A 15,667-nucleotide genomic window follows, 5' to 3' on the forward strand; every position below is an offset into this window, starting at 1 on the left:
AGCAATCAGCATTAAAGCTGCATTGTTGACTTTACATCTTGCTTTCTCAATCCTGCGTTTGGGTCCACAATCCTGCCACACATCAGTTTTGTGACACACACAGACAAATCATCTTCAAAGTTCTGATCTTTTATAACATCTTCATTCTGGACCTTCTGCCACAGATGAGCAAGTCTTAGACTACAGTAATTAATTCTGTATTTGTCACTCAGGAAATGTAGACATGCTTTTCTAATTACTGTGCGTTCACATTGAATAAGCTGTCCTAACATGGTCATCTGAAGTAAAGTAGACTCAGTCAAAGACAACAATTTTGCATGTTCCTTTAAAACATGAAACTTAATAGACTGTACAGTGTAAAAATGTCTCAGTGGCCATTATAGATGAGAGAGACAACCACAATGCATGTATTGTGTATACTAGCAAGAGATTATTGTATTAAAAGAACTTGAAAAACTGGAACCGAGCCAGTTGTTTGACATGAGTGTGACACAGTGTGTCTATGTTTGTACAGATATGCTGTACTGTACTTTATTATACTGCACTGTACTCGCATTTTTAAATTATTATTGAGTTTAATTGTTTTTAATCGTATAAACTGTGTGAACTTGTTGTTGTTGTTTTCTCAGAATAAAACAGATTACATTTCATTTTCCAGTCACCATCAAATCCTGACAGCACACACTATCCATCGGTCATAGCTCTACAAACCAGTAAGTTTGCAGAGCTACTATTAGAAGAACGACTAGCAGGAAGAATCTTTGTGCATAAAATTACCTTTAAGAAACATTACAAACCACATGAGTTAATAAATGAGACAATAAATGATCGACTGTTGTTGTTCGTTTTTTGTACAGGGTCCTTGCAGCTTTCTGCATGAGTGTTTTACAACATGGATATAGGGAGAGTCCTCGGGCATGTCTGTTAGCTGCTAACTCATACATCTGCTCCATCAGAGACACTGAAAGAAAAGTAGGTAAAAGGTTATTGCTGAACTGGCTCATTTTATTTATGAGGTTTGACAGGATACTTTTCATTACAGCACTTATAATCAACTTGTTTACTGTCAATTATGTGTTGTGCAAAACAATGATCTAGTTTGGTGTGGCGCTGAGTCGTATGCTCAATAGGAGGACAATGCTCCTTATTATGATGCCCAGACAAGTAACAGTGACACACTGCAGTGACCTAACAAGAAGATGAGACAGACTGCAGCACAAATGAAAACATCTGAACCTATCACAGACTGAGTCAGAATTAATGCATCTTACACAAGTGTTATAATAATATAACATAACCCTGGCAACAGTGGGAAGTAGGAACTCCTTTTTCTCAGGAACTAACCTGGTAGAATTGGGTCCAGGGAGGAGACATCATCTGCCACAGCAGACAAGCAGGCGAAGGACGAACAACAAAGGTGGCAAGACAGAAACTATAGGAGGCAGATAACGTATGACATACAATAATGGCACGCAAATACACGAGACATAAAAAGGGGTGTGTGTGAGAAATGCTCAGCCGTCAGAACAAATCTTTTCACCTAAGCAAAATGAATTTTCTTAATAAACTTCAAGTATTTATTAAAAAAAAATATTAAAGTAAAGCTAATCAAATTTTAATTTAGTCGTCATAATAGAAGGTTTAAATTACACCTGACTCTCTTGGTGCTCGTAGCTGAGATTATGTTGCACCTTGCACACGCAAGATTTATGATGAGGAAGAAGAGGGAATGTTATTTCCCATCCTGGGGAACAAAGAAAAAAACATATAAATCTTTCTGCACTTAGTTGACTCCAAGAACAACAAGATCCATGTAGCTGTAAGGAAGGAAACCCGATCAACTTAATAAGTTCTCATGGTGAAATTTCAGTGTAAAATAAAACCTGTAAAATACATATTTGCACCATTCTGCGGTTTCATGCGAGGCATACCGTATACTAGAGATTGAAACGCTTGAAGTTAATGATTACCGCTTAACAGTCACCACATCAAAAGCCAACAATACAGCTCAGAAATCAAAGACTCTTTCCGAGATGTTTGGATCTGGCTTGTGAAATGAAAACGTTGCGTCGGTCACGTTTGACCAGAATTAGAAAATATATTAAAACTTCACCCTTCTGTCTGTGTCTGTTGTTCACCTCTTTATTTGAGTTGTTTCCTCTGTCTGGTCTGTTGTACGATTTTTTGTTGCAAGGGGTTGATTAGGCAGTAGACTCTGATCCTTGGCCACCAGTCTAATTTTACACTGCGTGTCTGGAGGAAAGAGACAACACTGCACTACCTTCCCTGCAAACGTCATATTATTTCTACAGATTAAAGCCAATGCACATGTCAGATTTGTGCATATCAGAAAAGTCACAAAATCTGTGAAAGCATCCCTGCAAGGATTGGATCACATTTATATATGCATCAAAATATCCATTTGAAAACCTGCACAGACGCAGTACGTGCACCAGATAATGTATTACTAAATGTAGTTCTGAGTCATAAAGCACATTGAAATTATAGTATTTAATGTAGGCTAGCATGTTATGAGGACACAATAAAAAGAAGGGATTGTATTTTTAAAATGCAATGTGAGCTTATGATATCCTCTAACCAGCAAACTTACTTAATTTACTTTGCAAAGTGTCAATGAAAAAACTAATCTACCATAATTAAGTGCTAGAAGTGTGTCTTTTAACAACAGTCCTGAGAATTGATTAAAGCAGCTCAACACGGATAATCGTCGTGGCATACTTTTTGACTCATTATATAATCCCGTTCTGTTTCTCATATGACGTGTCAGTTGAAATACCGGCCATTGTTTTCTCAAGAATGTCAGATAGAGATGCTTAGATAAACTGCTGTGAGTAAACTACCTGTAAATACAAGGTTAGCATTTTGTTTCTCTGACATGTGAATAGAATTTAAAGGTGGTTTCTGCTAGCGTTTGTTGTCAGTTACTCCAAACCCAGAAGATTAAAAACATCCCGTCGGAGCTACTCCCAAGTGTGACAGTAACACTAAACATTCTTGAGTTTCTGGGTAAACTCCGAGCCTTGAGACTCATCCTCGTAACATTTTACTGGTCATGGTTCGAAGAGCGTGAAACTGGGATGGTCTTCAATTATCAGTGCTGATAAACTGTGATGATGTCCTGTAAATTACCTCTGCAAAGCTGCAGTAATGCTGGCATCAAAACTGCAATAGGAAGACAGGCCTGTAGCTGATCGTTGTTGTGATCAGTTAAGTTGTTTCAAATACTTATGTTTATATAATTGAATGAAGTCAATAAGTAATAGTGCCCCCAACTGCTGCCTCAGCAAAAACCTGTAGTGTTCCCGTACGTGTCAGGAGTATTGGAACAGCTGAGACGCATTTTTTCTGATGACCACGTCTCGGTGGCTTTTAAACGCTCGGCCAAAAATTAGTCCACCACGAGGATGGGGTCCTCCGACACAAACAGAGTAATATAGTGTATGTTGTTAAGTTCCAGGAGGATTGCCTGATTGATGATGTATACCAAACAACCTCTGGCTAAGCGGACAACACACAAGAGCTACTTCGTCAGGCCAGTCTATTTACACCTACAGGCCAGTGGACCCTCCTTCAGTGATGAGGATGTACACATCCTGGATGGGGAGGAGCGGGGTGTGAGCGCGGAGTCAAGGAGGCCATTTATGTGAAAAGAGAAAGACCATCTCTGAATCGAGGAGGGGGCCTAAGGGTACATCTTTAGCCATGTTACAATGCTGTGATTGCAGCCGTTCCCCAACTCTCTGTGAATGGGACTCATGGCCATTGATCAGTGGTTGTTGATCAATGGTCATAGAATTTGCATATTAATCATCAAGAACTGACCTCACAGCCCATTTTTCATTCAGGGGGCTTGTTTCAGTTATTGTGCAAATGCACTGTTTATGAGGTTGGAGAAACCTGCAGTCAGCTGAGACTGAAGAAGTCACTTGGATGAGTGATGAAACGTTTCTCTCACTGAAAATGTCCAGATGAACAGAATCAACTGTTGGGATTTATTTACCTGGATGATTGAACGTGCATCAAGACAGCAAGTCATAGTGGTCCACATTCATTTATTCTTTTTTTTCTTGATGTACAGCAGTGCCTGCTGCCTCAGCTTCATTACCCAGACAAGCACTGTGTTTGTGTAGGTGTGTGTGTGTTAGAGAGAGAGAGAGAGAAAGCGAGAGATCCTAGAAGTTTTATTTGTAATGAGTACAGATCAAGTTTTATAGGTGTAACAGGTCCGACAGGTGACTACTAAGTTGAGGTTTTCCATCTGTAACGCCCCCATAAGAGCTTTCTTTATACTATCTGTCAACATTGCCATTAAATCTGAAGTGATCACATTGCCAGACGGTGTGAGGCTTTGTCTTCTACGCTGAAACTTGATTATGTTGGACGTGCTGCAGTATATTCTCAGGTTACAGGGTAATGATCAGGAAATGGAGCTCTGTAGCTGGGAAAATGCTGTTGTTTGTTATTTGTCAATCACACATAATATTCACACCCATTGTCTCACTGCCAAAGCTGATGGGATGCTTTGTGCATTTGTAAAGTTGGTGCATTGTTGTCAAGTACCAGTCTTTTACGCATTTTACAGGGTTGCTGGCAGCATATCCTTGTGGGAAATAATAATTTGGATACATTTACTACTTTGAATCACAATAAAAAGACACTAAATGAGACTTTGATTTTATAGGAGTCTGCAGGGTTTTACTGTGTTTCTCACAACAAAGCACAAACTGAAAATGAGCATGAATATAAATGAAGATTTATGATTTTGAAAGCACAAATAAAACCCGGAGAATTTACGTTTACCGAAAAGTTGTATAATATTTAATTGAAAAACATGAGTATGTTTTCAATAAATGTAATGCAATACACTTCAAATTTCTCTACCGATTTGTTTTCTATCTCATATTTCTGCAAATTATGGAAAGATTGCTTTACGTGCAAAAAGATCCCCCAGTTTAAGACCAGGAGGACAGCACAAACGGAACCTGTGAAGGTAAAATCTGTATCAAAATGCTGATCCGTCTGCTGTGGTGACCCACTGGGAACGGTGGAAAGTACCAAGCATTTCAAAATGTGGAAATTCTTTTTTTTTTTTGCATCACCTTTATCAACACTGTAAGCATTTGGAAAGTGCTCAGAGCATTTACTGGAGCCTTAAAAAGTGAAATATTTTTCATTCATTTTTAATGTAGGTATAGATTTGAGAAGCTCACCAGCTTAAGGCTTCTTATCATTTGTTTCAGTTGCTTGATAATTCTGGACTGCAATTGGGCCAGTTAAGCCAGTTTAGACTTCAGTTAAGCCAGTTTAGACTGACTACAGATCTGTGCTGGTGCATGCTCAGAATGTGGCTGGATCTCTTTTGTTGCCTTCCTAGAAAATGAAATCATCTGCATGGCAGCACATGTTGCCCCGTGTGCCACACATCATCACAGATGCTGGTTTTTGAGCCGTGCCCTGCTTGTCGCTCACATACAGAGGTTATTCTTTTGTCCAACTATCGAAGCTTTTCATTTGAGTATTACCTGTTAGCAGGAAAACCAAATTACCTGGGAGATCGATACTTTTATCAAATGTGTGGGGGAAATAATTTGCACAACATCACAGCTGAAACATGCCCCGGGTCACTGCTCAAATAAACACGTGAATCCAGTGCCAGCAGCATTCACGTGTTAAGTTGCATTCGCCAAAGAGGAAGGTTATTCAGTTACAAATCGAACACATTGCTCTGGGGTTTCCAAGCTTTCATAAATGATACGCTGTTCTTAAGCAAATGCACCCACATCCCAAAAATGCATCACGTTCACAAGTGGTCACGTAGACTTGTTGTGCAAACTGAACAGTGCAAAATAAATCCTCAAGGGTTACAATTATTATTTCTTGAGACTTCCTTTTACTGCGGCTTCGTGATATTTGCCCCATAAAACGAATGCCATAAAAACACAGCGTCGATGCTGTTTTTCATGTAGTGCACTCAAAAGGAAATAGAGCCTCCTGCTGTGTTTACCTTAGAGTCACTTATCAACCAAGGATTAAATGTTTACTGACATGGGCAAGGAAACCTGGGGTGAATAATTAGCCAGAAGTGGGCTGCTGATGGGAAGATGTGCCACGTGGCTGACACACTTTTATCGAAAAGATTTTCAGTTTGCTTCTGTCATTGAGGCAGCTTCATGACCAAAATGGCAGTGTGTGTGTGTGTGTGTGTGTGTGTGTGTGTGTGTGTGTGTGTGTGTGTGTGTGTGTGTGTGTGTGTTTGTTTTGTCTTTACAGGAACCTTAAGGAAGTAACAGCAGTTTTTGTTGAGTTTTCTTCTTATGATTGCTCACTTATGTTGAAAATGGTGCAATAGATACCCTATTACACAAAAATCTGATTCCCATTGTGGTAATTATCTTTAGCCTATGGGAGTGTCTGTCTTAGCTGGGGTAAGACTCCCAACACGTATGTGGTTCACATTTGAGTATACTTCCTAGTTCTTGAAATGACTGATAAGTAAAACTTTATCTGTGGCTACAAACCTGAAGGAATTGAAAAAAGAAAAAAAGTCAACAAAAGGAGTCAAAAGAGTGAGTCATAAACGAATTCTTCCTTAAGGGAAACCTGTTCACATTTATTAACTTCCTGTTAATAATAGGTATAACTATACTTCCAAGAATCAAAGGTGGAAAAGCTGCAGTCTGGGAATGCAACTGATATTGGGGAGAGGTGCAGCTTCACTTTTGTTCTTAAATAAAGAGTCATGTGAGAAGAACTATTTCACTAAGTTAATAAAAAAGAGTGAATAAAAGTAAACAATATTAATTAGATTACGATTAGATAAATACAGTACTTTGCAAAAATCTTGAGCTATTCCTCCTTTCTTTATATTTTCCTAATAAAACATCAAATAGGAGAAGCAATTTTTGTAAATACAGATTTTAAGGGGAAAACGGAGTTATGTAATTGTAAGAGCTCTTCTTTGGATGTTGGTTGTTCCTTTTGGTTCCTGTTAAAATGATCCCACATTGCTTTAATAATGCTGAGGCTTCAGCCTTTTCTTATCGTTGTCCTTCCTTAAGAATGGCTTCCTGACAGCCAGCCTTCCACTGAGACATTCCCGATGAGTCTTTAGTGAACAGTGGATGGATCAACTGAAGGGCCAGATCTCAAGTCTCGTGTCAGGTCTTTTCTTCTGTCTGCTGTAGATCATTTTTTGTTTATTAGTTTGTTTGTTTTGCCATTTCTGTTGTGCCAGGTCTTTGGCTAATACCTCTTTGGGAATCAACTTGTTGGCACCAAAATATATTTTTATGTCTGTTGAATGGTTTTACATTTAGTATTTTTCACAGATTCAGCTTAAGAAATAGGGCCAAATTGTATGTTTTGATCAAAGGCTGCTTAAAATTGGCCATCAGCTAAATTAGCCACTGAACACAACCCTGGTTCATCTCTTGAGTTAAGACCCTTTTTATGCTTGAATGATTCAAATGTCAGTGTTAAGTGGTTCAATAGGCAAAAAAAACACACCTCTGAAAATGGTTGGTTATGAGGACTGGATTGAAAACAAGCGTACCTTCAGAAACCCCGGAGAACATCTACTCAAGAGCACTTGTAAAAAAATATAGAATAATTTTTTTGACTTTTTTGAAGCAAAATATAAAGGCATGAGGGTTTGTTTGTTTTTTTTAACTTTTGCACACGGCTGACTTTAAATTGGATTTTAATAGTTGACTTGCAAGTTTATAGATGGCCTAGATCTTTTTTTTATTTAGTTTCCCTTTAACCTCTTCTGTACCTGTTTTCTGCAGAAAATCTTGCAGTCAGGGAATCATGATTCCTTACATTATTACACAGACAAAATAGCTAGATGACAAAAGAAAAAGAAAACAATGTGTTCCTCATAAATCAAACAAGCAGATGCACTGAGTAATTATCCAAAGTTAATCTTATGAAAAAAGAGACAATACTAGATAAAATGCTGTGATTCAATCCACGTGAGAAAGGTGAAGCTTGGCTCTAATAATGCCCACATCGTCTCAGACCTATCAGAAGAGCCACAGACCATAAAATGTTAGTTTGTCATGTCTGGGACATTGCATCATCTCTCTCAAGGTGACCTGTAGGAATGTCTTAAAGAGATAAAGACCTGGATGACCTCTAATTTCCTAATTCCAAATTTGGATCAAACTGAGGTTATTTTACGTTGTCCTAAAAATCTTAGAAACATGGTATCCAACCCAATGCTTACTCTAGATGGTATTACCATTGCCTCCTGTGAGGAGTCTTTGAGTCATTTTTGACAAGGATATGTCCTTCACTCCATATAAAACAAATATGCAGGACTGTTTTCTTTTTCCATTTGCACAATATTTCTAAAACTAGGAATGATGCTGAAATACTACTTGTGAAATGATCAGGACCCGCACAGCGTTTGAGTCTCAGTCGTAGCACCTTTATTTTAAAACAGTGTTTTCCACTGCTTTGACACCTTATGCTCAAACGGGAAGCCAGCTTTCCAGCTCCTTCCACACTAAAAAGGGTGAGAGTTCATTAGTTGCAGTCCCTCTCACCTGTCCTCCGACCTCCCGGCACCACCCTGTGAGCTTACTGTACCACCCTTCCACTGCAGCAGAGCTAGGGACCGCATCCCCGTCACACAACTTTATAAATGTAAATGGCCTGCATTTGTACTTTATAAATGTTTATAAATGTATTATTTCTAGGCTGGACCATTGCAGTGCATTATTATCAGGCTGTCCTAAAACTCCCTGAAAAGCTTTCAGCTGATCCAAAATGTTGCAGCGTGACTGGTGACAGAGAATAAAATGAGAGAGCAAATTTCTCTTGAGTTTCCTTCATTGAATCCCTGTTAAATCCAGAATTGAATTTGAAATCCTTCTCCTCACATACAAGGTCTTGAATAATAAAGCCCCAGCTTATCTTAAAGACCTCATAGTACTATATTACCCCAATAGAGAACTTTACTCAGACTGCTGGTATTTAAAAGTAGAATGTGAGATCCCTCTTCAGGGGAACCAGCTCCCAGTTTGGACACCCCTCTCTACTTATAACCCATAAGAGCCCAGAGACATTTTTATTGTCAGGGAAACTAAGTCAATGTTGAAACTTTAACAGGAACTTTCTTAAATATGTAAAGGGGCACCTATTTCACCGTGGGTTCTTAGAAGTTAATATTAAGCTTCAAACTTTAGTTAGGACTGGGTCAGGCAACCCTGAATCCTCCCTTAGATATGCTGCAATAGGTCAAGGCAGCTGGGGGCTTCCCATGATGCACTGTATATTTAATCAGTCATTAAAAGAGACTGTGATCTGAGAAGTACAAGCCCATATGGTTGCCCTTTTGGTTTTTTTGCACTCAGAATCTTTTGACACCCAAATTTGTCAAACACACGAGAAACGAACAAACATCGGTGCACATTCAATTTTATTGACCTATTTCATGCAGGATATAAGGTACATAGTGAAGCAGCAGCACATTCATACAAGAGGCTACTTCAAAAACAAACAAAAATGAAAAAAAAAAACCTACAAAAACAACACATCATGGCAGGAGACCCACAAGCCACCCCTCCCTGTTTCCCCGACAGCTTGTTTACCACGCCCATGACGTTTCAGTGCAGTCATTCAAAAGGCCTTTGCGTCAGCATTCAGTCTGTTCACTGATGCGTGCCTTGCTGCTCCTTTTTTTTTTTGCAAAAGCTGCTTCACATGTATTAGTTTTTCAAATCTGTCAAGCACAAGCACTGCAGTGAATAAAGAGGAAATAATCATTTAACCATATTCACAATCTATTACAATATTTTTGAACCCACAGCTGATTTGATTGATTTCTACATGTTAAAACAGCCATAAAGCCCCTGTACATTTACAACCGCTTCAAGGCCACCGAAATTTCCCCAAAACACTCTTCAAAGCTAGAAAACAAACAAAGGTCACATACGTAGACTTACTTACTGCTCCTCATAATGCTTCACTGAAGCTACATTAGTCTTATACTTACACTGAAATATTCAAAATTAAGACGCCAAGATCCATTTGATAAAATGGGAATTGTCTTGACATCATTTTATGAAATTTTAGTCTGCGGCTGCCTTGTCCAAGCTGCTTTCCCTTTAGCCTTTCACATAAAAAGGAAGCAAGCAAAAAGTTAAGCAATGCGTCTTAAACTCATCTAAATGTGGCTTTGAACAAGTTACATTTGCTTCTTATAAACACATAATGAGTCTAAAAGGTTTGCAGAAACAAGTGAGTATCATTAAGAATACAACTTATTGTAGGATTTGTAATGTATAGCACTGGTGCCGTGGTTTCCTTAACGGCTGTGAATGGACTTGGGCTGAATCTGGAGCCGAGCCTTGGTGGCCAGGGCTGCCTTGCGCGTCATGGTGGTGCAGCGGGTCAGGATCTCCTCTGTTTTGGGTCGGGGAGGTACCCTGGGGACGACTGAGGCGTTGCTGCTGCCTTTGGACTTGACAGACCCAGAACTCTCTGAGCCGCTGTTGAAGCTGACGCCGTCTAAGAGGCTGGGATCGGGGCTGCTGCGCGAGCTGTCGGGCTGTTGCGTGGCTGCAGGGTGGTCTGCGTGGCTCTGCGCCTCCTCCCTCAGACTGGAGGACGAGTCACTGCTTGAGGAGAACTCAGAGAGAATGGAATCAGAGCTGATTTGGCTCATGATGCTCGGGTGACTGTTTGAGGCTGGGGCTTCCCTCTCCTCCTCTCCCTGAGGCCAGGGATCGGAGAGGACATCAAGAGATCGAGCCTTGTGGAGACGTGCTGGCTCAAACATTTGTCTGGAGGGGCCAGCAGAATTCTGGTGTAGGTCATCTTCTTCGTGGATACTGGGAGGGTAGGGAGCCTGGCGATCCCTGCTGGCTGTTGCCAGATTCAGAGAGGAGCTATGCAGCCTGTTGTGCAGCCCATAAAGGCCGGCCCTAGGGTTGTTGTATGGCTTCAGGTACATGGTTGGGATGTAGCCTACTCTGCCATTGAATCTGTAGAGAACAAAACATGATGTAATTCAAACCTGTTAAAAATAATTAAATTGTCTACAAACTGCTATACTATTAAATGTGGACTTTCTAGTTTTCTAAGTAGAAGATGATAAGTTTATCATTTGCAAACAGACAAGACCGACATACCTAATGAGCCACCAGCCGTTGTCAGACTTCCTCAGCACCTCAACCACAGAGCCAATGGGCACGGAGATCTCATCAACCTTCTTAGACGTGTAACTTCTCACAGCACAGTACAGAGCACCTAAAAGTCACAGGCAAGAGAAAAAAAGCTTGAGCAACAAAGCAGAGCTGAAAAGTGGTCAAATAAGTCGCCTAAAATGCAAAAACAGCATCTAGATTTTTATTAAAAGGAAACATGCACTGATGAAAATGGCTGAAGACAGCTCTCTAGTGTTGGCTATTTGTAACAACAAGGCAAAGCTTCATCAGCACATATGTGGAACCTGCTCACAGGCATGCTCATTTATGTTGTAAATGTGTATCCAGTGCACTCTTTGAAGTCAAACTTTCCAGCGCAACGCAAGTACACACCTCTCAGCTGAAGCTCATCTTCATCGTCATCGTCGTCGCCTTCCGACAGCTCCAGATACGGAGCGGGAAACCAAGCCAGGCGCTTATCTTCATTCTCCACAAGCCACCAGCCTGGAGATGAATTAAAAAAATTAGCATGAGACTCTCTTGTTTAGTAGAAAGATAAGAGTCTCTTCAATAAAAATGCATAAATTTGAAAGCACTGACCTGCAGGGTCTTTGATCAGGACGTCCAGCTTCTCGTCCTTGGCCACCTTGAACGGGCGGTTCTTGGTGTCCTTTGTCTCATAGGCAGCCACGCAGTGGTATGTCTGGGTCACAAAAGGGTTAGTGATGCTGCCTCCATGGTGAAAGTGGTGGGCAGATCTGCCTCCTCCTCCACCTGACTCGTCATTCTGATCATCAGAAAGCAGCATCATGACACTGTATAGAAGAAAATTTATGTTACCAAAAATGGTCAAAGCTCTTATCTGCCCCTCACAGTTTCCCACTGGGCTGGGAGCATACCTGTTCTTGGTGTAGTCTGGCTGCAGGTCATGGTCTTTGGGGGTGAAGAAGCGGGTGACCTCGATGCTCCTGGTCACGCTTTGGTCGCACTTCAGCAGTTTTTCGAGGTAGCTTTCCAAGAACTTCATCCGTCGGACTGACTTCTTGGAGCCTTTCTTTTGCACGCTGCTCCTCCTGGCTTTCCCTGGAAAGAAGATGAGACAAAAACAAAAAAAAACTATCAAGACATGATTTGCAGAGGAGCAAAGTTAAAATAAAAAAAAAAGAGCTAAATGACAGCTCCACTAGTGTTTTACTCAAATTCTGAGAGACTGAGCTGCTAAATTAACCCAGGTTTGGAGACATGCTTAACTAACTTTACTCAAACCTTCCTCTAGTTGGAAGAGGGCTTCTGAATTTCATCCGATTAACTCAACACACATCAACAACAGCAGGTGAATCAGTCTCACCTGTGAACTTTGGGATCATTCTGTCGTCTTTCCGGAAAGGGTTCAGATTAGGAAATCTCCTTTTTAGTTGTTTCTGTTGAAAATTTAAAAAAAAATTAATTAAATACACATTTAGCCTCAATTATTTTAAAAGATCCAATACAAAGCAGCCAAGATCAGTCCCAATAGTAATAAATGTAATAATAATAATAAGAACAGATGAGCTGATATATATATATATTTTTGTTCCTTACATGAAATTCCTTGAAATCCTGGAATGATCTGTAGATAATAATTTCATTCTGGTCAGACCAGAGCACAGACAGCATGAACATCTGTGAAGGGGGATTAAAAAATCAAAATCAGCCCAAACTGTCAATTTTTACCCGTTTATTCATTTTATTGTATTTTTAAAGCTAATGTCTGGTCTTAGCTCACCCTGAGTTTCGGTGCGTCCCTGTGAACACCTCCAATGATGCGGGCGCTGAAAACAAAGCGATGTTCGTCAGCCATCGTTTGGCACTTCACGTCTCAGCTCAAAGGATGAGTAGCTGCTTCTTTTCTGACCTCAGGTATGCCGGTAAACCTCCCTCCGCTATTAATATACAGTCAAGGGGCGGGGGAGGGGGCGTGGCGGGGGCGTGGTCTGAGAGGAAGGATGCCAGCATCCCAGCGCGTGAACAGAAACAGCTGTAAGAATCACAAACGGTGTAGGAGAAGCCCAAATGGAGTACGTGGTGCATGAAATGGGAATGAAAAGAAAGTCAAAAAAGCCACTATTATGTGTTTATTTTTATTTTATTAAAAAAAAAACGAGATAAGTGAAGAGTGGGTGCATATACCGTAAAGGCATGATACAAATAGCTCACATATTTGACCCTTGAAGCAGGTTTATTGACAATATTATGATTATTATTACATTTCCAGCTGCTCCGCTCCCGTCTTCCTTAGTCTTCCTGGAATCCTTTACATCCTCAGCTCTCATAATTACAACATTTTTGCACGTGCAGCCGCTTCACGTTTATCACCTGGCAGTAATATCCCCTTATCAGTAACAAGTGCAGAGAGCTGCAGGGCTAGGTGTGTGTGTGTGTCTGTTGAGGCTGACTGAACAGGTAAAGGTGTGTGTGTGTGTGTGTGTGTGTGTGTGTGTGTGTGTGTGTGTGTGTGTGTGTGTGTGTGTGTTGTGGGGAACAGGTGTTTCTTCAAAGTGAAGATAGCATGAAAGGGCCGGAGTCAGAGGGGGTTACCCCGACCAGTCTTGAGACAGTGCAGTACTGGTATGAAGCAATGCCAATCCTTTGTCTCAAACACACACACACACACACACACACACACACACACACACACACACACACACACACACACACACACACACACACGCACTGCTTTATGATCTGAAAGGTCAGGACTGTCCAGCTTTGTGAGTGACCTGTGAGGATGTCAGCACCTGAGGGTAAAGCCACATTGGGATTTTCAACAATAAGTGTAAACAACCGTGACTCGGATTTTTTCTTGTCTTTCTTTTTTTTTCTTTCATTTTTTTTGGACTACTCAACCAAGTGCAGGCAATCGGATCCAGGAATTGAGACACGTGTGCAAATGTGTACAAATGAAGGATGTTTGCACAGGAAATCAAGCACACAAGCTCGCACCCAAAAACACACATTAACGCACACTATCACCTAACTGCACCCACAAATCACGTGCACATTGGTTCTTCTCACCTGTCAGTCGAATAGGCAGCACTTTTTTAAATCTATTTATATTAAAGGCCTGTTTGCTTTCTTAAAGCTTTCTCAGGTATTTCACTTGATTTGAATGCCAAAAAAAGCACCAGTGAAGCCATGTGTGTGTGAGCTGTGCGCTTTAATACGGTTTTTGTAGTGTTTGCATAGCTGTGCTGAATGCAGTGGAGCAGGTTAGTGTGTTGCCCTGTGTGACAGCTTTAAAACATGAATGTAATAATCAAAACAGAAAGAAAGAAAAAGGAATGCACATTTGAGCTCCGTTCAGCTTTTGAGCATCACGCCCTGCTACTGGGTGCTGTGACCATTTGCTATGTTCTATTTTTCTTTATGCACTCTCTGTTTTTATGTTGGCCTTTCTAAAGCTATATAATCTGTTAAACAATATGCTAAACAGTAGACAGAAGAAAGCTAAGAGAGAGAAGAAAGCTAAAGGCAATGACCTCCAAAGGCTGGTCGCAGAATTGCAAAAACAAGAGACTGCATGAAAAAGAGAAAGCTAGGCTCATGTTTGCTTTCTTATTCATATAAATGAGGCATTATGAGCAACAGCAGGACTTCCCTAAAGTGGAATGCAGCACCATTATTGCGGTGAACAAGGAAAAATGTTTGTGTAAGAAAACGGCCTATGATTGAACAATAGCTCTTTGACTGAGGATGACATAAAGCGATCACCTATTTTCTTTGGAAGCTCCCACTTATCTGGAGGCTTCTAGAAAAACTTCCCACTTTTAATGCATTCCTCAGGACAGAGGCAGAGGTTAGTCATCACCTAATAATACCCATCGGCTTACAGGTGAGGAGTATTTCATAGTCAGTTCATAGTTCAGCAGTGCCATCATCGTCATTATCAGCAATTATCGGTGTGCCGGGATTTTGAAAATGAGACGAACAGCCCATTCTCAGGAAAAGTGCTTTTTTTTTAGCCAGAATTTTCCACACAGTGTCACACATCAGCATTTCCTATGAATTCGATTGGCGTCACAATCCTCTTTTTGTTTGGTTTTACTCTAAAACAGAGAATTGAAAGGAGAGAGCAAATAACCAGGTGCACGGCGCATACCTTTTGCTTTCCCCTAAGTTACTGGAAGACGTTTATCACCATGGTTTTTATGTGTGTGTGTTTTTAACCTGAGACATTCTTTCAATTTCAAACCTGTCAAATGTATCTTCACTTTAGTTTCAGATAGTTTCCAGAGCGAAACATCTTATTTCAGTTTAGTTTTTATTGTTTGAAAATTATTTGTTTTGGTTTAGCTTTTATTAGTTTTTTAGGTTTGATATGTCAGATGCAAGATTTAAGAAAATTGATACAGGTATTACAGTATAAAAACAAAGAACTTTTCTGTAGAAGTTTCATAAAATCTCAAGAAACATGTCCATCAAGGCGAGTTAAAATGAAAATTCCCCCCAAAACT

General features: G+C 40.3%; 1 protein-coding gene across 1 annotated transcript; it reads right to left on the minus strand.

Moving 5' to 3' along the window:
* Nucleotides 1-9,428: 9,428 nt before the first annotated feature.
* noxo1b (NADPH oxidase organizer 1b) lies at nt 9,429-13,086 on the minus strand. Its single transcript, XM_004562313.5, has 8 exons — nt 12,940-13,086; nt 12,756-12,836; nt 12,523-12,595; nt 12,074-12,257; nt 11,775-11,989; nt 11,568-11,678; nt 11,160-11,277; nt 9,429-11,012 (listed from the first exon to the last, which is right to left on the minus strand). The coding sequence occupies exons 1-8, from the start codon at nt 13,012-13,014 to the stop codon at nt 10,334-10,336; spliced, it is 1,536 nt and encodes a 511-aa protein (XP_004562370.3). The 5' UTR covers nt 13,015-13,086; the 3' UTR covers nt 9,429-10,333.
* Between the last annotated feature and the right edge of the window lie 2,581 nt (nt 13,087-15,667).

Source organism: Maylandia zebra, linkage group LG8 (genome assembly GCF_041146795.1).
Source record: "Maylandia zebra isolate NMK-2024a linkage group LG8, Mzebra_GT3a, whole genome shotgun sequence".
Lineage (NCBI taxonomy): Eukaryota > Metazoa > Chordata > Actinopteri > Cichliformes > Cichlidae > Maylandia > Maylandia zebra.

Excerpts from the sequence above, each read along its gene's own strand:
- noxo1b (XM_004562313.5), bottom strand. The coding sequence starts at position 13,014 with ATGGCTGACGAACATCGCTTTGTTTTCAGCGCCCGCATCATTGGAGGT. Across the intron at positions 12,837-12,939 it reads GGGACGCACCGAAACTCAGG|ATGTTCATGCTGTCTGTGCT; the intron begins GTGAGCTAAGAC and ends CCCCCTTCACAG. Across the intron at positions 11,013-11,159 it reads AACGGCTGGTGGCTCATTAG|ATTCAATGGCAGAGTAGGCT; the intron begins GTATGTCGGTCT and ends TGTTCTCTACAG.